Below are 23,673 nucleotides of genomic sequence, written 5' to 3' on the forward strand. Positions count from 1 at the left end.
GGTGGGCATGGCAGGGGAAGGATACTGTACAATCTCCATTCCCTCCCCACTCCAGGGGAAGGTTACTACAAAATCCCTATTTCTTCCTGATCAGCTGGGACTCGGGAGGCAGAGAATAGATGGGGGTGGGGCCAGTCAGAAGTGGTATTTACCGGTTCTCCGAAGTACTCAAAATTTCCGCTACCAGTTCTCCAGAACTGGTCAGAACCTGCTGAAACCCACTTCTGCTACAGGTGGACAAGCCTAGGTTGCCTTAGTTTCAATCCACAACTACATAACTGCTAACTGCTACATAACATTGGCTTTCAAGGTATTACTCAGAGTTACCTCTCACTAGAGTGATAGTTACCTATTATTTTATTATCACTGGGGGCTTACTTTTAGAGAGAAGATCTAGGTGTATAAATCTATCTTACTATGATTACCTCTTCTTGTAGCCACAATTTTTTTACCTACCAGCTATGTTCAGATTATTGTATTAGGATTCAGTTGTATAGTTTCAGAATGTTACAAGTGTTTCTGCTTGTTGGGAACAGCTTCTAAGTTATGCAGCTATTTTGCGATCAACAAAGAGGTCTTCGGTACAACTTCACTTGATTTATAAGAAGCCTGAATCTGTTGACCTTCTGGGTTTCTTGCAGAGCTCATCCATTTCCTCAGGTGTTTTTAGGAGAGGAGGGGCAAACTAGAATTTCAGAGTGAAATGTTTCAGGGATATATTTTTTTCTTTACTACTATTATTTCAGAGGAAGTTGGATTTTTTTCCCCCAACTGTGACTTGTTTGCAGAATTTATTTTACTTCTATGAGTGTTAATTTATTTACAGGCGTTTTGCATATTGCATAGTTGGACATTTTTGAAAAAGCTGGCAGGATGGCTAAAGCTCTGGATGTATATACTAAAAATTGATTTATATAAATCAAAATAATCTTTATTAGCTTTTAAAAATTGAAATCTTAACAATGAAAGATGGATACCTCTGAAAGAGGGCTGGTGTATCCTAAGAGTTTTTTTTAAATTAAAGCAAAGGTTACTCATTATTTGAGCCAGTATAGATTATAGTCTTGGAATCACTTATGGGTGGTCCTCATCTTGCAACCATTTGTTTAGTGACCATTCAAAATTATGAAAAATGGCACTGAAAAAGTGACTTAAAACTGATCCTCACACTTATAGCCATCCAAGCATCCCCATCATCACATGGTCAAAATTCAGGCATCTGGCAACTGGCATGTAGAGGCAGTCCTCAACTTACGACCACAACTGAGTCCAAAATTTATGTTGCTAAGTGAAACATCTGTTAAGTGAGTTTGCCCCATTTTATGACTTTTCATGCCACAGTTGTTAAGTGAATCATTGCAGTTGTTAAGTTAACAACATGGTTGTTAAGTGAATCCGGATTCCCCCTTGACTTTGCTTCTCAGAAGGTCGCAAAAGGGGATCACGTGACCCCGGGACACTACAACTGTCATAAACATGAACCGCTTGCCAAGCAGCTGAATTTTGACCACGTGACTATGGGGATGTTGCAATGGTCATAAGTGTGAAAAACAATCATAAGTTTACTTTTTTCAGTGCCATTGTAACATTGAACCGTCACTAAAGAAACTGTTGTAAGTCAAGGACTACCTGTCTTTACAGCAGCTGCCCATCCCAAGCAAAGTCAATGGGGAGGAGATACCCAATACGCTTAACAACCACATGAATAGGGCCGGGTTACTTACGGGACCGCCTGCTGCCACCGACTACCTCCCACCGACCCGTACGCTCTCACAGGGAGGGACTTCTCAGGGTGCCGTCCGCCAGGCAGTGCCGACTGGCGACACCCAGGGGAAGGGCCTTCTCTGTGGGGGCTCCCACCCTCTGGAACAAGCTCCCCCCAGGATTACGTCAACTTCCCGACCTCCGAACCTTTCGCCGCGAGCTTAAGACACATCTATTTATCCGTGCAGGGCTGGCCTAGGGTTTGATTTTTTATAAATTTAATTTTAATGGGGTTTTGTATTTTAACTATAGTTTTAACTTTGGCCTAATGGAATAAGTTTTTTAAATGTTGTTTTAACATGTATTTATATTATATTTTATGTTTTATAAGGCTGTAAACCGCCCTGAGTCCTTCGGGAGATAGGGCGGTATAAAAGTTTGAATAATAAAATAAAATAAATAATAAATGAATCACTTAACAATGGCAGTGATTCACTTAATAACCATTGCAATAAAGATCATAAAATTGGACGTAACTCACTTAACAACTATTGGAATGTAATGGAAATGGAAATTCTGGTCACGGTTGTAAGTTGAGGATTACCTGCCCTTAAAGTATGGACTACCATACTTTAAAAGCAAGTAGGGAACACATTGGCACTGACTTCTGAGTAAACAGGCACAAGATTGTGCAATATACATTTATCTGAGAAACACATGGAAGGCAGTGGTATAGGCAGTCCTTGACTTATGACCAAAACTGAGCCCAAAATTTCTGCTGTTATGTGAGACATTTGTTAAGTGAGTTTTGCCCCATTTTACGACTTTTCTTGACACAGTTGTTAAGTGAATCACTACGGTTGATAAGTTACTAACCTGGTTGTTAAGTGAATCTGGCCTCCCTATTGACTTTGCTTCTCACAATAGGGGATCACATGACCTTGGGACACTTCAACCATCATAAATATGAACCGGTTGGCAAGCATCTGAATGTTGAAAATGGGGATGCTGCAAAGGTCGTAACTGTGAAAAGTGGTCATAAGTCACTTTTTTTCCCAGTGCCGTTGTAACTTTGAACAGTCACGAAATGAACTGTTGTTAAGTCGAGGACTACCTGTATTAGCCATGCGTCTTTTGAGCCCTTGCCCTCAGCATGTAGCCCCGAAGAGGAGAAAATTCTGATTACAAGGAAACCGTAAACAGTTTCTCCCACTCCAACATGAGTTTAAGATTGGAGAAAGCAGTAGGTAGTTTCCAACCTCCTTGTCCTATAGTCAGGTAATTAGCTAATTTACGGTTCAGTGTGGTACACAAACATAATCATCGTGCTTAAAAGGAGTCCTTGTTCAACTATGGAAAGGTTCTTCATATTTTAAAATTGATGGAAAGGTCAGCTATCCACTTTGCGTTTAGCAGTCTATCTTGCCTATCCTGATGCTCTCCAAATGGATTGAATCAGAAGCCTCAACCAGTATGACCATACTGCTGGGGAATTCTGCGAGGTGCAGACCAACAAATAGGAAAAACTGCTGGAATGACTTCGGTATAACCGAATTCAAGGTGCCAAAGTTTGACTCATATGTGGACTTAGGACTCGTATATGGAGTTAAGCAGAATTAGTGGAGTTAAGCAGATATAATGGTAGAAATCAGAAGGAATTCTGCAACACTATAGAACAGGGCTGTCAAACTCTCGGCCTGTAGGCCGGATGCATCACGTGCTGGCCACGCACAAGCCTGGTTTAACAAAGGGGGGAAAAGTCACGATACATCATGGTGTTGTGTCTGCGCCCCCCGAGCCGGGCCTGCTGCCAGAAAGTGACTTGGACAGTGAGGGGGAAGGGCCGTCAGGACTTACCTTGAAGCACCGGCTTGCCTGGCTCAGCTCCAGGAGCCAGAAACAGGCCAGGTGGAAGAGATAACGAGGCCTCTATCCCCTGACTCTTCCCCCCCAGGCCACGCCTGCAGACCCAGCTGATGGCAATCAGGTTTGGTTTTGTAGGCAGGAGAGGAGGGAACAACAGAAGCAAGGGTGGGGCAGGCCTAGTAAATGCTGAGTCATGGATCCACACCCCACAGGATATAAAAGGCAGCCAGAGCTGCTGTGTCTCTTTGTAACAGGCAAATCCACTGATTAAGAGCTGAAGTTTGTGACTCACCAGCGTCGTGGAAGATAACAGAAGCTCTTGGCAGATGCTGGCTATTCTGCTGCCAGAGCTGATAGTGACGGCTAATTAAGCTATCATTCGGACGGAGACGAGGGAGGACAGAACACATGGGATGCTGCCGTGACGTTTGACATCCTGCTATAGATAACAAAATAACAGAGTTGGAAGGGAATAAATTACAATAAAGTCAAATGATCTACTTGGTATCAGGTTTCCTGCTTGAGTAAGGGGTTGGAGATCTTCTGGTCCAGCAGTCACCAACTGGTGGTCCGTGGACCATTGATGGTCCGCGAGAAGATTTTGATGGTCCGCAGAAAAATTATTTGCATTTTTTAAATTGCACTAAATCAGGGATCCTCAAACTAAGGCACCTGGACAGATACATGCAATAAATACTTGTGTTACTGCAGAGTCCTCCCTCCCCATCTTTTTGTGTGGGTTGGAGAGGACAGAAATTGTGACTTGGAGTCTCCTTCAGCCTCCTGGTGCGGGGCTTTGGGCGAAAGCTAGGGGGAAGCGCCGCTGGTAGCAAAGAGCCGGAGGGCCTTGTTCCAGTGGGACTGCATCATGGCCTGGAACTGGCTGACCATCTCAGTCTGGTTTTTTTTCTTTTCTACAAAACAGATATCAGATTAAGAAATATCAGATTGCCTTTGAATAATTAGAAAGTTATTTTATCTAATGGGGAGGAGGTTGGAAGATGAAAAGCTTTGGATGAGGTTAATTGGATTGGAAGGGAAAATTTTATTCTATGTTTGGTTTATGTATAACAATACCTTGTGATTGACCGGGAAGCCGGGGGAGGGAGAAGGGGTTTTCTGGGAGGAGGGGGAAAAGGAAATGTCTTTGTTTTTTAAAAAAACTTTTTCAATAAAAAAAAAATAAGGTGCTTCTGCTGAGCCTCCTTCTCGGTCAGATCCAATTTGAACTGAGCCAGCTGTTTTGCCAACTCTTTGTCATGGTGGCTGCTTAGCTCCAACAACTGCTTCCTATTAGGGCCCTAAGGAGCCTGGGCAAGCAGGCGAAGAATGGCTGGGAGGGACGGGCGAGTAGATGCTTGTGAGGTGCCCCTCAATGTGAGTGACATCAAGTTGGGTACACCCACCCAGTCACATGATCACCTAGCCACACCCACCAAGCCGGTCATTAGGCAGATCATATTAGTGGTTCGCGGAATTTAAAATTATGAATTTAGTGGTCCCTGGTTGGCGACCCGTTCTAGTCCAACTAGAAAGGTTGGCGACCCCTGTTCTAGTCCAACCCGCTACTCAAGCAGGAGACCCTATCTATTTCAGACACTACCACTAGCCTAAGTCATATCATTTGACTTCATTTCTTATTTTTTTCATAAGTAGGGATGTTTTTGTCATTGTTAAATTTTGTTTGCCATCCAACTCTCAAGGACTTTGGGCAGCTGGCAAGTAAATACATTAAATACACAAATTTTGACATTAAAAGAATAAAAGATAGCAAAGACCAAAAAAGCTGGACAGGAATGAAGAAGAAACAAATCTTTATTCACCTTTGCCAGAAGTCTGGGCAAGGAGCCAGGTCTCCCAACCTTATACCGAGTGCCAAGAAGTTAGTTTAAACATACAGTATCATGGATTTCCACCCATAGCTAGACTCTCTTCTGTATACAGCTGAAATGCTTTAAATGCTAATATTAACCATATTAGTGAGAATCAGGGGAAAAACTTGCTCTTCTGAGTTCAAAATAAAGACCATCTGTAAGAAGCATCTGTCACTATATGGAAGGGACTCAAAGATTGCCATTTGTTTTCTTCTATGTATGGAGCAAGGAAAAGAGAAACAATTTAATTAAAGCCCCTTTTTTTGGAGTTGCTCTCCAAAAGCCGAAAAGTTCCCACTTGCCCACTTTCAGAGTTTTCCTGTGTTTGAAAGGAAGGTGAAAATAAATGCACAACAGGATTTCCTTGTTATCACACTCTTCATCTAGGTCAGAAGTCTTCAAACTTGGCAGCTTTAAGACTTGTGGACTTCAACTCCCGGAATTCTCCAGCTGGAGAATTCTGGGAATTGAAGTCCACATGTCTTAAAGCTGCCAAGTTTGAAGACCTCTGATCTAGGTCTTCTTTAACCATGTCAACCTCCAAACCAAAGTAATAAAAAAATCTACCCTGCTTCAGCTTGGCAGCGGCTCAGTGGCCAGAAGAAAGCACTCTGAGTATGTTCAGAGGCTGCCTTTCTTTGACTCCAAAGTTTTCAAGGACTTTTTTTTTTTTTTAAAGTCATAGCTGGACATTTGGCCAGGGGAAGCCCATGAAGGGAAGCGAATCAAAGCAGAGTTTTTCTGTTGGAATGCTCAGATGGATATTTAACTTTTTTTTCTTTTCATTTTTCAATCCAGGTGTTCCAACAAAACCAGTTGAAATATAACCCCAAGCTTTGTTCAGGGTTGGTTTGTTTCTTTGCCACAGTCACTTGCTCTTTCCTGGACTCTTGATTTTCAGGACAGTAAAAAAACCACAGGGAAAAGGACATTGACCTAGGATACAAAGAGAAAGAAAAAAAAGTGGGGGGGGGGAGGAAGAAGGCTTCCTCAATCGTTATTTCATCCTGCAGACTAGGCAACTGCCTACCCTCCGTCCCTCCCTAGACACATAACCCAACTCGTTGCTGTGTGTCTACACATGCCGGCGCTTGAGACAAGGGTGGGGCCCAGCGGGCGACAATGCGCGGCCTTCTGGAATTTGCAGGGAGGAAGGGAGGGAGAGCAATTAAACCGACCCGCCAACCCCGACGCACCCCCCTCGCTTCCCTGCCTCTGCCTTAAGCGTGCAGTTTCTCCCGTCAGGGCTCTCTCTCTCTCTCTCGGGCGATACCGCAGGGGGCGATGTTTTCTCATTGACTTTTTCCCCCCTCTTTTTACGCCGTTTACGTGGGGACGGGCTCTCCGGCTCTCCCACTCTCCTCCCTCCCTCCCTTCTCCGCCCGCTTCCTTTTCTTTCCAGTGCTACCGGCGTAGCTTTTTTTTTTTTATCTTCTTCTTCTTCGCAACTGGACGCGAAGGAGCCGGGAAGTTTCCGGTGCCGGTTGCGGGAAACTGCTTGGGGGCGTTTGTGTGTCTCCCCGCTTCCACCCTCACCGTTGCCAACTGTCCCCACCACCCCCATCAAAACACCGGGCGATGTTATCAGAAGCATCTGGGCGGCTGTGCCCGATGAGTGTCTAGGTGGGGAGGGGTGGGGGCGAGCAAAGCCATCCATCCATCCATCCATCCCTTTCTCTCGTGAGGGGGAGATTTTTTTCCCGTCTCCTGCCTGGAAAAGTGTCCTCGCGCCTGGGTGTGTATGTGAGGGCTTTGCAGGAAACTTTGGGAAGTGACGGGGGGGGCGCGCCCCCCTTTCCTGCACTCCCCTCCTTCCTCCTCCCCTTCCCTCCCCTCCTTCCATTAAGACTCCCGGCAGCATCTGGAGCGCCGGGTGCCTGGTGGGGCTGGTTACTTCTGGAGCGGGGGAAGCAGCTGCCGCCGAGCACAAAAAGAAGTCTGTCTTGCTCTTGTGTCTCTCCATCCCGCTCCCCACCCCACCTCCCTATCTATCTATCTATCTATAACGCTCTTAGTCTCGCTCTCGTTTTCCTTCTCCAGGATGGCATGGATCTAGGGAGCGACCCCTGCAGCAGCCGCTCCAGCTCCGAGTCCAGTTCCAGCAAAGTGACTCCTTGCTCGGAATGCAAATCTTCCCCGTCGCCGACCAGCCTGGATTTGGCTGTTTTGGAGGACTCGGAGGAAGAGGAAGAGAAGGAGGAAGAAGGAGGAGAGCAATTAAACCGACCCGCCAACCCCGACGCACCCCCCTAGCTTCCCTGCCTCTGCCTTAAGCGTGCAGTTTCTCCCGTCAGGGCTCTCTCTCTCTCTCTCTCTCTCTCGGGCGATACCGCAGGGGGCGATGTTTTCTCATTGACTTTTCCCCCCCTCTTTTTACGCCGTTTACGTGGGGACGGGCTCTCCGGCTCTCCCACTCTCCTCCCTCCCTCCCTTCTCCGCCCGCTTCCTTTTCTTTCCAGTGCTACCGGCGTAGCTTTTTTTTTTTATCTTCTTCTTCGCAACTGGACGCGAAGGAGCCGGGAAGTTTCCGGTGCCGGTTGCGGGAAACTGCTTGGGGGCGTTTGTGTGTCTCCCCGCTTCCACCCTCACCGTTGCTAACTGTCTCCACCACCCCCATCAAAACACCGGGCGATGTTATCAGAAGCATCTGGGCGGCTGTGCCCGATGAGTGTCTAGGTGGGGAGGGGTGGGGGCGAGCAAAGCCATCCATTCATCCATCCCTCCCTTTCTCTCGTGAGGGGGAGATTTTCTTCCCGTCTCCTGCCTGGAAAAGTGTCCTCGCGCCTGGGTGTGTATGTGAGGGCTTTGCAGGAAACTTTGGGAAGTGACGGGGGGGCGCGCCCCCCTTTCCTGCACTCCCCTCCTTCCTCCTCCCCTTCCCTCCCCTCCTTCCATTAAGACTCCCGGCAGCATCTGGAGCGCCGGGTGCCTGGTGGGGCTGGTTACTTCTGGAGCGGGGGAAGCAGCTGCCGCCGAGCACAAAAAGAAGTCTGTCTTGCTCTTGTGTCTCTCCATCCCGCTCCCCACCCCACCTCCCTATCTATCTATCTATCTATCACGCTCTTAGTCTCGCTCTCGTTTTCCTTCTCCAGGATGGCATGGATCTAGGGAGCGACCCCTGCAGCAGCCGCTCCAGCTCCGAGTCCAGTTCCAGCAAAGTGACTCCTTGCTCGGAATGCAAATCTTCCCCGTCGCCGACCAGCCTGGATTTGGCTGTTTTGGAGGACTCGGAGGAAGAGGAAGAGAAGGAGGAAGAAGGAGGAGGAGAGGGGGAGGAGGAGGAGGAGGACTTCCAGGAGTCCACCGAGAGGAAAGTGATTGATGTGTGGAAGGAGGATGGGGACTATGTCCGCTGCCATGCCAAAACCACCCCTACCAGGAGGAGTTTAACCCAAGAGCTGGTGGAGGTGAGGAGTACCTGCCTCACCCTCCCCACTGCCACTATGCCCCCCCCAGCTCCCAGCACTATCCCTCCTCCTCATCCTCTCCAGCCCCGTCGTCACCTGCTGGACCTTAGGCACAATGCCAACATGGTGCCGTCCAGCCACCGGACTGGACACAAAGGGGGTGGGGGCTACAGCAAAGCCCCCTGCCTCCAGAGAGCTCAGCCGAGAGGTCCTTTGATTTCCTTCAGCCCCGTGGAGAACTCATTAGGAGGGGATGCCTTGAAAGAGCAGGAGCCTCCGCTACCCACTATGGACTGGGAAGCACTGGAGAAACACCTGGCGGGCTTGCAGTTCCAAGAACAGGAGCTCCGGAGCCAGAAGAGCAACTACACCTCTGTAAGTTGGTCTCTTTCCTTTCTTCCTTGCTTTTTTTTTTTTTTTTTGGCTCCTTTTTTTTTTTTTTACACGTTCAGAGTAACAGAGATGAGAATTAAAGTGTTAATGTTAGTGGAATTGCTGCTACTTAAGGAGACCGGAGAGTGAGTCATTTCCCATGCGAGGGAGGGCATTGGATGATTATGTTTTTTCCCATAGAAGGTAATTTCCAAAGGGCAGCTGTGATTACTTAGATTGGGATGGCTGGTTGCTTCCTTTTCTCCCTCCAAATATGTCCTGGTGTGTGGGCTTGCAAGAAAACCGACCTCGTGTGCATTGGTGTGTTCTGTAGAGTGGGAGAATGGCTCCCTTGGATTCAGATTGAGAAAGGAAAAAGACAAGTGTTATCCCTTGTCCCTTTTGTTCTGCAAGAGAGAAGGACTTGCTTGATTGGCCTGCCGTGGCCTTAAGGATTAGGGGCTTTGGTGGGTGACCTTTTCTGGCGGGGAAGGGAAGATAGGGCTTGGAGGGTGATCCTGAACTACTTCCTGTTCCTTATCAGAAGAACACCTGGCTGCATTCAGAAAAGCCAGACATGTGGGTGGCCTTAAGAGGGGGAGGCGAAGGAGGGGGAAATGTAAGCAGGATTCTTAGCCAGCTGGTGCCTGTCTCATTGTGAATTTGCCCTAGTGAAAGGGATTGTGCTATCTAATGCGTGTTTCTCTGCCCTTCCTTTCTAAAGGTACAGAAGAACTTGCAGACTTGGGTAGTTTAGAATGTCTATTTTTTTAACATGTGCTTTGTTCTGCAAAAAAAATGCCTTGTTTAATCTAGTTAATAGCGCTGCTAACGTTGCATCACTTTTGCCTTGGGATGTGACTTGAAAATCTAGGGCCTTCAGCTCTTAGAGATTGGCTGTAACACTCTTTGACTTTAGGGCATGATAAGTAACTTCATTTTTTCAGCATAATTGGCATTGCTGCTTCCAGCAAGAGAAGGGCAAAGGGAAGGGGATTTTATATGGTGTCTTCTCTGATGGACAGAGCTGGTGATGCAATATCAGTCTCTTTTAATTGCCCTTTTCCATTTGCATCCAGAACACATTATCTATAAATACTGAATAGAAATGGAAGACGGGATCTTCACTACATTTTAAAGAGATAAAGCTTTCTTTCAAGTTTTTTTTATTATTATCTAAAAATTTCTCTGTAAAAATAGATCAGATGCCAAGTCCAATAATAAAGTGCTATTATCTCAGCATTTGTAACTTCAATAATGTTAGATTCAACAGAGATGCTGATGACACTGCATTTTAAATATGCTGTAATTTTCGAGACAATGTGTGATTTCAGAAGGAGTATTTTGCCTGTAGATAAGAAATTAAGAGAGACAGCTGAAATGTCCAGCTTTGTTTCTTGCTGGGACAGATATCTGTGTTGGTCCCCCCCCCCCACTTTTGCAGATCTTTCAGCTTAGCAGGTGTTTGGTAATGACTTGTGAGAAGATGCCCAATTCATGTTTCCTAACCCTCTAGTTAAATTATATCTCAGTCAATCTGCCTTGCCTGTCAACAAGCATTAATGTATTTTCATTTTTATAAACATAAGTATATTTTCCAAAATATGGCACTCTGAAACTTACTTAAATGTTTATTTAAACGATGCAGTGGAGCTGCACAATGAATTACAAACACTCTTAATAAAATAAAATGTGGTAATTTGACTTGAAGAGTATATTTTACTTTCAAGTTTAAATGATTTCCCAAGGTTTTTTTAGAAGTTTACAACTTGCTGATGGTCTTCTCATGTGACTTTAATGGATCAATATACTACTAAAACTCTCCTGTCTATTTGTCTGTAACCCTAAATTAGATGAAATGGTGCATCATAGGATAACAGTTTTTGAATCAAGATACCTCAAATGGGCTAACTTAAAGAATGCCACCGAAAACCAGTTACCCGTATTATTGAAATTTCAAGGAACTTCAGACCAGCGATATTGGAAAAGTTGTGGCCTCTGCAGAGTCACCATATTGCCACAATCAACTGCAGACACATGACTGCCATTTACAATGATTTCTGCCAGCTTCCCACAAGCAAAGGAAATGGGGAAGCTGGCAGGAAGTTGGAACTAGCTCTCTTGCTGCTTTTTTCCCCTGCACATAGTCATTCGTATTATCAGTTTAAGTAAGGAAAAATCTCTGAAACAATGACTCAACAGATCATGGATTGTCTAGTTTCCTATTAATGTTTCTTCTTTGAAAACCATTTTTCTTTCTGGACCCTAAAAACCACATGCAAAGTGGAGAATGGGTTCACTGAATGACTGTGGCATTCAATTAATGACTGTGGTGTTCGATTAATCACTGCAGCATTTGCAAAAAAAAAAGTCAAATTGAGTCGGTCATGTGATCTCTTAACCTACTTTTTTTTCTTTTTGCAATCCTGGACAATTTATGGGAGTTGAGCATTTACTGGCCAGATGCTCTTCCTATGCAGAAATTTTCTCTTTGCGCCCTGATAGAGAAACATCTTTCGCTGTCTAAGATTGAATTCTCAATCTTCCAAGTGGGAGGTGTTCGTCTTCACCTCTAGGCCACTGCTCCACTCTTAACAAACTTCACTACTTACAGCTGTAATTCCAGGCTCATTTAGGGTCATAAGTTGAGAATTACCTTTATTTAGTCCAGGGGTGTCAAACTCGTGATGACACATTGTCATGTGATGTATTGCAACCTTTTCTACCTTTGCTAAAACAGGTGGGTGTGGCCAGCACATGATGCATCCGGCTCACAGGCCCCATGAGTTTGACACTTCTGATTTAGTCAAATCAAATTTTTGTGTTAATGTATTTCCAAATAATGAATGCCAAACATTGAGTCAAGATGGAAAATAGGCAGTAGGCTCCCAGATTTTGCCGAATGCCAATTCCCATCAGAGCAGACTATGTTATTCACAGTGGTATCTACTGAGGATTAATTGCTAGCCTAAGTTCACATGACCGTTGTTCTAAGTCAGGAGTGGGCAACCTGAGAATATTGCTAAACAGTTGGGCCAAATATCCTCATCTTCATTAATTCTATCTTGCTGTGAAACTAAAGCTATATCTGACAGATATAGTGTATCTATATGTAGTGTATTCACCACCACTCTGATGTTTAACCTAGAGTATTTCACTTACGATACATTGGCCAAAATACATCATTTGACTTTCGGAATGAAATGTAGTATATAAATCTGATAACATTAGCATCCTAGTGTACTCCTTTCAAGGAGCAGTAAGGAGTTTTCAGTTTATCTAGACTATTTCAACTATATATTTTTTTCTGGAAACTTTGGAGGGTCCAGTGATGCCAGTATAAAATAAACTTCCATAAATATGCTCAGAAATAACTCAGTTTAAAACAGATGCTGATGAAACCATTACCAATGTTGTTGATATGTAACTTCCAATTGTTCTTCAGCTAAATACTTTATGACAGTCCAAATAAGATTTGGTTCTTCCTGTTTATTATCCGTACCTTTTGGTTGCTTGTCAAGCTCCATTATGTTGACTTATTGCTTGATTTTTATATTTCTTATTGGTATTCCCACCCGATAGCATCAATAAAAGACTAATGAATTGTACTGCCATTACTCACTGTACTTAAATGATTAGCCTCTATTTCACACTTCGTCTGAAATAACTTATTTATTTGTTTATTTTGGTTCTTTAATAATGTCAATGCTAAAGAAACTCAGAACTGACTTAACTCATTGTGCTAAGAATAGAATAGAATAGAATAGAATAGAATAGAATAGAATAGAATAGAATAGAATAGAATAGAATAGAATAGAACAGAACAGAACAGAATAGAATAGAATAGAATAGAATAGAATAGAATAGAATAGAATTTTTTATTGATCAAGGGTGATTGCACACACAGGGAATTTGTCTTGGTGCATATGCTCTCAGTGTCCATAAAAGAAAAGATACATAAGGAAAGGTATTCAAACTACATTGCTGGATCCCAGAACATACTAAGCCAAAACTATAAAACTACCTACGGCTTAATGTGATATATGAAGCTAGATAGTGGCTTGTGTATCATCACAATATCTTTTTATGAGCATTTCTTTCTTTCTCCATCATTCATGGGAATTGAAAGTGGGGAGGAGGGTGTTGGACTGATAGGAAAACTGTTTTCAGAACATTGTGCAGATCAGCCTCCAAGGCTGAGAAACATGTGGAAATAAAAGTCAATTACTATTTAAAACTAAGACAGAAAGATACAGATAACCAGGCTTTGCCAAGGCTTTTTCCCAGTATCTGGAACTAGTTGGAATAGAAAAGGCTCAAGACTCTTAAACCATCCAGGTCTGGAGAAATTTAATCTTTAATACTAAAGGCAGTTGCACTTCACTCTTCAGGATGGTGTGTAATTTGGGGGTCACAATTGCTACTCCAAGAGCAGGTGGCAGCTGTGGCGGGTCTATGACAACTCATTACAGCCAACTCACCACGGCCAACTCACCACGAGACAATTCACCATGGCCATGACAACCCGTCATGGGACAAGTGTTACACTAATATCAAAGAAACAGTGGAATAGAATCATTGAAGAAGGGATGCCAAGGGACAAAATGTTATGTGAAATGATAAAAATTAAAATAATTTTTAGCTATTTTAAATAATTAAATTGAATTGTTGAATTTTCCCGCAGCGAGTTGTCCTATGGCAAGTTGGCCATGCCGAGTTGGCCGTGGCAAATTGTCCCATTCCGGCTGTGGCCAGGTAGGCTTTTACACAAATTCAAAGGCGTTCATAGTGTGCCAATTGCCCCTATACCTGGACAAGGAGGACCTTAAAATGGTTACTTATCTTTGATCATTTGGACTATTGCAATGCGTTGTAGGCAGATCCCAAAGAATCCCGAATGCAGCAGCCCTAATAGTTATTCTTCACTATGCCCATGTGACACCTCTGCTTTGTGGGCTGAACCAGTAAGCTTCTGGGTACAATCCAATGTGCTGGTTATAATTTATAAAGCGTTTCATAGGGTCTGATTGTCTAAAGGACTCTCTATCTTTATAGTTTCTGTCCATATCTACGATCCAGCAGAATCGGCATACTCTGGGAGCCATCAGTTAAACAGTGAGGGGATGAAGCAGTATCTTATCATAGATCTATTTGGCCCTATCCTGACCTTATTTAAACAAGTCTTCAAAACCTGAATCTCCAGACCTTAGGCACAGTGGTGAAATGCACTTACCTTAACTACCAGTTCGGGAATGTGAGCATGTGTGCCTCTTCTGCGCATGCGCAGAGGGTAAAAAATGGGACGTAATAACATCCCGGAAGGTGGGCAGAGCCTCCCGCTGCCTGTGCTACTGGTTTGCGCAAGCCGGATAGATCTGGCCAGATTTCACCGCTGCTTAGGTGGACTCCTTGTGGGATGTTTGCTTTGCCATATTTTCTTATTGTGCTTGCACATGTTCATTTTTCATTATTTGTATTTTATTCTTTTCAATTGTTTCATATTGCATCCTACTCATAGTCATGAACAAGTCAGGCAGCTTATAAATGTAATAAATAAATAATGAGGGTTTTAAACACTGGAGATGACATATAATGTACATATGGTTACATTCCTAGATTCTGAAATAGCAGATACTCCTTTTGATTAGATTTGCAGTAACAGCAGCTTACTTATCTCTGCCTTGTCCTTGAATCCTCTATTGTTAAGCTCAAGAGTGTGTGTTTGCATTTATAAAGGGATCCATTGTCATGTTCAAGGGGAAGCTCTGGCATCACCATTATTTGAATTTTGACAAATTCCCGGTTCAAATCTAAGCTGAGACCCTCCCTTCTTTCATTGCAATAATGTTTTTTGAGTATTGGCCAAGAGGAATTAGAAATAAATGGATATGAATCCATTGAAAGACTTAAAATATCCTTCAAAATAATACTTCTATCATTTTGTAGGTGCTGGATTGTAATAAAGTTCTGGGCACTTACGTAAGGTTTTATATAAGATTTAACCTTTTGCATATCTACTAACGTTAAATCACAAAAGAAAGCGCCAGCCATGGGCTCAAACAGAAAATCACATCGTTGGTTATGCTTATTATTTTCTTTGGTCCGACACATGTGAATTTGATACTTTTTCCAGCTGTATTGCTTCTGCTGGAAGATTCCTGTTACTACTTAATCTGCTTCTTCTACAACAATGTAGCATCCAGGCTCTAGTCTGGAGGACAAGTTTTTTGTTTGTTTTTTGTTCAGCTGCAGCACATAAATCACCTGGAGGAGGAATTTATGAATGGTAGATCTGTCACGATGAAACACTTGTATTTCTCTCCTGTTTTCATTAGTTGGTCTAGCACGGTAGAGAGTTTTTTTGAATGTACTGAAGCTGCTAAATCTATAGACCCTCACATTTGTTCCAAGTTATTTCCACAAACCTGAATTAACAAATGTTATAGTGACATGGGGGGCGGGGGGATTTGCTTCATTTAAATTTTACACCTTTAATTTTGATGTTGTTATTTGTGCGTGGTTGCTTCATATTTTGGTACCATAATCAGCCACAATAACTGTAATTACTGAGCCCAGGCCTGGTAAACAACTTTTCATAAGAATATTTTTTGTAAACAAAATCTGTAAATGCTTCAGTTGCATTTCATTTCTAATTAGCATGCAATGATTGTAGCAATCTGGGTAACTCTCTTTTTAAACTGAGCTAGAGATGCAGTGCACCAAAGTGCCAGTCACTTAGTGCCTGGATATATTTTTTTTCTTTGAGAAAAAGTTATATTGCCTAGCAAATCAGTCTGTAAGAAATTTTCTCTCATTTGCATATGTGAACTTGATATAACAATAGTAATTTAAAAACCTTGGAGGAGGGGAAGAGCTTGAATGATGAGCAGACATAATTGTTCATATATTTATGAGTTTTAAGAACCAACCGAAGTATGCACAGGCAGTCCCCAACTTAGGATCGCCTAACAATGGAGTCTGCCCCTCATGGTCGTAAGTCATGAAACTGTCACCAACATAGTTTTCCAACTCTTTGTACTGGTTGTTAAGTATCCCCTGCAGTTATGAAGTTGCCACTATGGTCATTAAACAAACCAGTGGTCCGTTATGAGCACAGCTTGGCTGAAAACTGGAAGTAAATGCCAGATTTGGGCAAAATGTCATAAAATTCAGTCAGATAACCACAGGATGCTGCAAACAATTGTAAATATAGCCTGATTGCCAAGAGTTCAGAGTGTTGGGGATATGGGGAGTGATCATCAGAACTTCAGATATAGGTCAGGAGTAGATGCAGTGGCTCAGTGGCTAAGACGCTGAGGTTGTTGATCGAAAGGTTGGTAGTTCGGCAGTTCAAATCCGTAGTGCCACATAACGGGGTGAACTCCCATTACTTGTCCCAGCTTCTGCCAACCTAGCAGTTTGAAAGCACGTAAAAATGCAAGTAGAAAAATAGGGACCACCTTTGGTGGGAAGGTAACAGCCTTCCATGAACCTTTGGCATTTAGTCATGCCGGCCACATGACCACAGAGATATCTTCAGACAGAGCTAGCTCTTTGGCTTTGTAATGGAGATGACCACCGCCCCGTAGAGTCGGGAACGACTAGCATATATGTGTGAGGGGAACCTTTACCTTTACCTTACTTTATTGGATACATTTGTACTCACTGTTTACTTAAAAATTTTGCTCAAGTTACAAAATCTTACCTTGCTGAAAAATCACACCAGCAGTTACAAGTTAAATATAATTTCTTAAGTAAAAACATGGCAAGGCATGCTTCGATGAACATAGAGAAGTGGCTTTCTTGTCAGACTTCCTTAGGAAATGAGTTCTATTTGTGGAATGAGTGTTTTTTTTTTCCTTGAGAAGTATCCAACTTGCTTGTTTCACTTTATAGTAAATGCATTTTTAAATCTTCAAGAGGTTTTTTTCCCCCCCAGCCTCTGATACATAGAATTAGTTTGGGAATGACATGGCTCACCTCTAATCCGGTGAAGTGCATTGAGGCCTTGTGGCTCTGGTGGCAGCATTTGTCAGGCTCCAAAAACCAACAAAGGATATGTTGAGGCAGTTTTCTTTATTGTTCCTCAGCTAGAAATTTTGACAAACTAAAGCACACTACTTATACCAATGATGCGATGCTGCTGGTTTAACAACCGGTTCGGTGATTGCGTGTGTGCACCTAACACGCATTGTGCGCTCATGCACAATTTTACAAATACTAACCTTCTGCGTTACTACTTGGGAGTAACACAGCTGAGGCACAGCAATCCGCTCAGACAATTAGCTGAGAAGATAAAGATAAGTGAAGCGCAGGAGTGGTGGGTGGGCCGATCTGATCGTCGGAGCAAACCAGTTCGCTTCCAGCTAATCGTCAGAGCTACCGGTTCATCCAAACCAGTCCAAACCAGTAGAATCCCACCCCTGACTTACACCACATAAAACATACTCTGGGAACTATTAGGGAGGAGTTGACTTCCCCCTCTTTTTCACACACAAACTATCAAAACTGTGGTGTCTCTTGCTCCTCTGGAATGCATCCTCTCTCTCCTGGAAATCCAGACAACATTCCATCACAGCTGGATTGCAGCTGGCAAGAAAACTGGGTAGAACTTTGCACTAGAATTGCTGAAAAATATGTCTCTTTTGAAGACCTACTTAGCGTCTTCACTAAGACCTACTCCAAATGCTTTGTATTACAGCTACCATCCATCTCAACTCCATATTGAGGACCAAAAGAGGTTACAGTACTGCACCAGGATTGAGTAGACCCATGTTCAACTTCTCAGTCTTGTCATGTTGAAGGCCACACTGAGATCTTCTTTGATTAAGACAACATGCACTTCAGTCTTATTACTCAAGTGCAATAGAAATTTTATTTCTTTTTCACTGAAACAAACATTTTATTATATTGTGTTATTCCTGTGTAAAGAGAGATTTGATTTCCTTTTGAATGAGATGCTAGTCAGTGAAAGGGCCCCACGGGCTTCCTGCTAATAAGTTTGAGTTTTTATAACGTTTTTTCTAGTGATAAATTTATTCCCTTCGTGTTTTACAGTTATGGCAATAAAAATTATTGTCAGTGGTATTACTGCAATGTTTTAGGTACTTAAATGTGTCATAATCAAAAACCATAATAACAGAATGGATGTAAAGGTATAAATATCTGTTTTGTCAAAAAAAAATGTAGTGTTTGTTTCTGTCATGGTAGGGCCAGGTTCTATAAGGGTGCAGTTAGCAGGATTTATAAAAAAAAATAAAAAGCTGAGAAGGATTGATCTTCTGCATCAATTTCTAAAGATTCTGACATGCTACAATTTTGCTTTAATTTTAACCAATGCAAATTCATAAAGTTTGGTCCAAAATATTCTGCAATATAACATAAAAATATTATGCAATATAAAGTACCCGATAGAACAGGAATGGCTTTAAATCGGCAATGGAAGGATTGAAATGTCTTGCCTTGTGATAACATAGCCAACTTCAGAAACGTATTCAGAAGTTGTCAGAAAATAGGGATTCATGAAGGCTGAAATGGGTATTTTAAATCCCCGAAGTGTTTCAGAGCAATATGTCTAGACTCATACAGGGCTGAGGTGAGAAGAAATGCTGGAAACTTTCCAAAAATATTTGCAAAAGGGCTTGAGGCAGAGAAGAAGTGGGAGGAAATTCAGGAAAAGAAAACATTAAGAGGGCAAAAGATTGCTGCAAGACTCTTCGTCTGACTTGGAAGATAAAGAAAAGGTGTGATCGGTTGAGAATCTGAGGGGCTCCAGGAGCAAATAGACGGCTCCGAGGAAAAAGTTGCTGTTATTCTGTGGCCATTTCAGTGTGTTATAGACACAAAGATTGCATCTAATATTTTAGGTTCTGGAAATGAAATTTCATTCTGCAGTGCTTGTGTGCAAGCAATGACAACATTTAAATTTAGGGGTGAAAAGGACAAAACTATTGTTGTGTTGATTACACAACACAAGAAGTGTTTATTACAGCAAAACACCACCCCTCCCTGTGATCAGGTGATTGCATCTTGGTTCCTTGGCAACTAGTTCGCCTCTACGGCTGGTTGCAGCATTCCGTAGTCATGTGACGTGATTTACAATGTTTTCTGCTGGAAAGCGACCTTTTTGGATGGTTCTCAACAAATACCATCCATAGTAATGCATTGACTCACTTAACAACCGCAGCATTTACTCTACATCTGTGGCATTTGCTTAATGATCCCAGCAAAAAAGGTCAGAAAATTTGGTAGATTCCGTGAATGCCCGGTATTACATCCATTATGACTAATGATGAAAATTCCAGGCTCCATTAGAGTTGTAGGACTACCATGTTTCCCTGAAAATACAACCTACTCAGAAAGTAAGTCCTAGCTTGATTTTTACACATGCACCTAATATGAGCCCTACCACCCCCCAAATAAGCCCTAATTAAGACCCTACCCACTCCAGAGTGCACAGGTAAAAATTAAGGTAGGGTGGGGATGTGGGGGTTGGAGCTGCCCTACTACTTACCTTCAGGTAGCTGCAGCCAGACCTCGCACACCTCGGCCCATTTTTTCTGCAGCTGGCAAGACTTTCCTGAAGGCGCTGGAAGGCACTCCTCTGGATCGATCTGAAGCTCTGTTATCGGCTACAGAGGCGTTCAGGAAAGCCTTGCTGGCTTTGCCAGACAAAGAAGTTCCTGAAGGGCTCTGATAGTGAAAAAGAGACCAGGGGCGACGCACGCAAGTGAAGTGAGTCAGTGGATGACATCCCCCTCTGAAAATAAGACCTGGTGCCTTTTTCTTCACAAAAAATATAAGATAGGGTCTTATTTTCGGCGAAACACAGGTACCTAGATTGTCTTTGCTAATGGTGCAGTGGAAATATGAATGTCAACCTTAACTCAAATATCCAATACTGATTGCAGCACCAGATTGCAGTGCTAGATTGCAGTAAAAGTAGTCCTCGACTTAGGACCTCAGTAGAGCCCTAAATATCTGTTGCTGAGGTATTTGTTAAGTGAAACTTGCTCCATTTTACAACCTTCCTTGCCACAGTTGTTAAGTGAATGACTACAGCTGGTAACACAGTTTTGTTTTGTTTTTATTTGCATTTATATCCCGCCCTTGTCTGAAGACTCAGGGCGGTTTACACTATGTTAGCAATAGTCTTCATCCTATTTGTATATTTATATACAAAGTCAACTTATTGCCCCCAACAATCTGGGTCCTCATTTTACCTACCTTATAAAGGATGGAAGGCTGAGTCAACCTTGGGCCTGGTGGGACTAGAATTTGCAGGCAGCTGTGTTAATAACAGACTGCATTAGTCTGTTGAGCCACCAGAGGCCCTTAAGAACCAGAGGTTCTTAAGTGAATCAGGCTTCACCATTGATTTTGCTTGTGAGAAGGTTGCAAAGGGTGATCACATGACCCTGGGAAACGGCAATCGTCATAAATATGAGTCAGCTGCCAAGCATCTGAATTTTGATCACATGACCATGGAGACACTGCAACGGTTGCAAGTGTGAAAAACCGTCATAGCTCACTTTTTTCAGTGTCATAACTTTGAACGGTCATTAAATGGACCGTTGCAAGTTGAGGACTCCCTGTAGTACATTTCTATTTTATTTATTTATTAATGAATTAAATACAAAAAGAAAAATACACAAAGGAATAAACAGAAGAAACAAAAACATACAGGACATTTAAAAATGTCAAGAAGCCTTCCCTGGACCCAGCTGTTTTAGGTAATTATCGTCCGGTCTCCAACCTTCACTTTGCGGTGAAGGTTGTAGAGAGTATGGTGGCACGTCAACTACCCCAGTACCTGGAGGAAACTGTCTATCTAGACCCGTTCCAGTCCGGCTTTCGGCCCGGATACAGCACTGAGACGGCTTTGGTTGCGTTGGTGGATGATCTCTGGAGGGCCAGGGATAGGGGTTATTACTCTGCCTTGGTCCTATTAGACCTCTCAGCGGCTTTTGATACCATCGACCATGGTATCCTGCTGCACCGGTTGGAGGGATTGGGGGTGGGAGGCATCGTTTATCAGTGGTTCTCCTCCTATCTCTCCAATTGGTCGCAGACGGTGTTGACGGGGGGGCAGAGATCGGCTCCAAGACGCCTCACTTGTGGGGTGCCTCAGGGGTCGATTCTCTCGCCCCTCTTGTTCAACATCTATATGAAGCCGCTGGGTGAGATCATCAGTGGTTTCGGTGTGAGGTACCAGCTGTACGCTGACGATACTCAGCTGTACTTTTCCACACCGGGCCACCCCAACGAAGCTATCGAAGTGCTGTCCCGGTGCCTGGAAGCCGTACGGGTCTGGATGGGGAGAAACAGGCTCAAGCTCAATCCCTCCAAGACGGAGTGGCTGTGGATGCCGGCATCCCGGTACAGTCAGCTGCAGCCGCGGCTGACTGTTGGGGGCGAGTCATTGGCCCCAATGGGAGGGTGCGCAACTTGGGCGTTCTCCTGGATGGACGGCTGTCTTTTGAAGACCATTTGACGGCCCTCTCCAGGAGAGCTTTTTACCAGGTTCGCCTGGTTCGCCAGTTGCGCCCCTTTCTAGACCGGGATGCCCTATGCACGGTCACTCATGCTCTCGTGACATCTCGTCTGGATTACTGCAATGCTCTCTACATGGGGCTCCCCTTGAGGAGCACCCGGAGACTCCAGGTAGTTCAGAATGCGGCTGCGCGGGTGATAGAGGGAGCCCCTCGTGGCTCCCACGTAACACCTCTCCTGTGCAGACTGCACTGGCTGCCTGTGGCCTTCCGGGTGCGCTTCAAGGTTTTGGTAATTATCTTCAAAGCGCTCCATGGCATAGGGCCGGGCTACTTATGGGACCGTCTGCTGCCACCGATTGCCTCTCACCGACCCGTGCGCTCTCACAGAGAGGGACTCCTCAGGGTGCCGTCGGCCAGGCAGTGTCGACTGGTGACACCCAGGGGAAGGGCCTTTTCTGTGGGGGCTCCCACCCTCTGGAACGAGCTTCCCCCAGGACTTCGCCAACTTCCTGACCTTCGAACCTTCCGCCGCGAGCTTAAGACACATCTATTTATTTGCGCAGGACTGGACTAGAATTTTTAAATTTTAAATTTGGTTTTATTGGGGTTTTATTATTTATATTTCTATTTTAAATATTCGGCCTATTTAATAAGTTTTTTAAATTAATGTTTTATTCTGTATATATTTATGTTTTATGTGGCTGTAAACCGCCCTGAGTCCCTAGGGAGATAGGGCGGTATAAAAGTACGAACGAACAAATAAATAAATAAATAAATAAATAAATAAATAAATAAATAAATAAATAAATAAATAAATAAATAAATAAATAAATAAAAAGAAAAATAAAGCCCTGTGCTGAGGGCATTCTCAAAATCAGACATTGTGATAAACTGTGTCATTTACAGACTAAAATGGATGAATTCAAACAATATACAAAGGAGCTATATTATAGGGTAGCTTGATTTTTGAACCTGAGTACTTGTCTCTGATATATGAGTATATTGGAACAAGCCAGCTTACCTTGGTTAATAAATACCTGGTGGCAATTGGAAAATGTCCAATTTTCAGTAGTTTCACAGTGAGATTTAAAGGCTGTGCTGACTAGAAAATGTTGCATCTGTCACAGGTCAAATTTCTCGTGAATTTAATAATAGGCCTATGATTGCCTTTTATTGAATATTTTAAATAATAAGATCCTTGCATCTAGAGGTCCACCGGCTCATCAAAACTAAATCTGAATGAAACAAATCTCTGTACTGACATCTTAATGAACATTAATGCCATATTAATTTAACTTGAGCCCCTGCTGGGGAAAAAAAATCCTAAATGGAGGAGAGTTCTGCATTTGGATAAATTCAATCAGATACATTTAAAAAATGTGCTTTAGCCCTGGTACTTGGATCTGTACTTGGTTGCTATGATTTTGGCATGGTCAGGAATGTTTTATTAGGAGATAAATTCTGCTGGATGCAGTAATTGTGCCTGCCAAGAAATTCTGCCTAACATTGCAAGGTAAAGGCCAAATAAGAGATACTGGGCAACAGTGTAAATGCAACTTAGCCCTTCCTAGTTGGCTGAACGTCAATGATTTTATACATTTTCGTCTCAGCTTAGGCATGTGGTATTTAATAAGCAGATGTTACAGGAGCTGCTTTGTTTTGCCTCATGACAGCGCTGCATAAAACTTGTTTTGAAATAACGAGAGCTAAACCAAAAGTATAAATGATAGGCAAAAAAAGGAAAAGGCTACACTTGAGCCTACATTTTTCTTAGTTTTGCTCAAAGTGATAGCAATTCTCTGAATTGTTTATTGCTGCTGCAAAGGTGGGCTGTTTTTATTTAGGTGAAGAATTATTATGTGTCACCTTTTGTTGGGCAAACACATGGAGGGCAGATTTTCTCACTTTTATAAAGTGATACTTAGTACTGAATTTTAAGGAAGCTGCTTATCTGCT

At 43.2% G+C, this 23,673-nt stretch overlaps 1 protein-coding gene across 5 annotated transcripts in view; it reads left to right on the forward strand.

Annotated features, from left to right (window-relative positions):
- The window catches only part of SCHIP1 (schwannomin interacting protein 1), a 411,898-nt gene that overhangs the window by 296,704 nt on the left and 91,521 nt on the right, over positions 1-23,673 (forward strand). The window contains exons 1-2 of one of the 5 annotated variants that reach the window (XM_058187949.1): positions 8,030-8,232; positions 8,537-9,226. In XM_058187949.1, coding sequence (XP_058043932.1) covers positions 8,543-9,226 — 684 coding nt within the window. In that variant the 5' untranslated portion in view covers positions 8,030-8,232; positions 8,537-8,542. Of the gene's footprint in view, positions 1-8,029; positions 8,233-8,335; positions 9,227-23,673 lie in introns of those variants that run through there. The other 4 variants (XM_058187947.1, XM_058187952.1, XM_058187950.1 and 1 more) reach the window with 4 other exon arrangements.

The sequence above is a fragment of the Ahaetulla prasina genome, chromosome 6 (genome assembly GCF_028640845.1).
Source record: "Ahaetulla prasina isolate Xishuangbanna chromosome 6, ASM2864084v1, whole genome shotgun sequence".
NCBI lineage: Eukaryota > Metazoa > Chordata > Lepidosauria > Squamata > Colubridae > Ahaetulla > Ahaetulla prasina.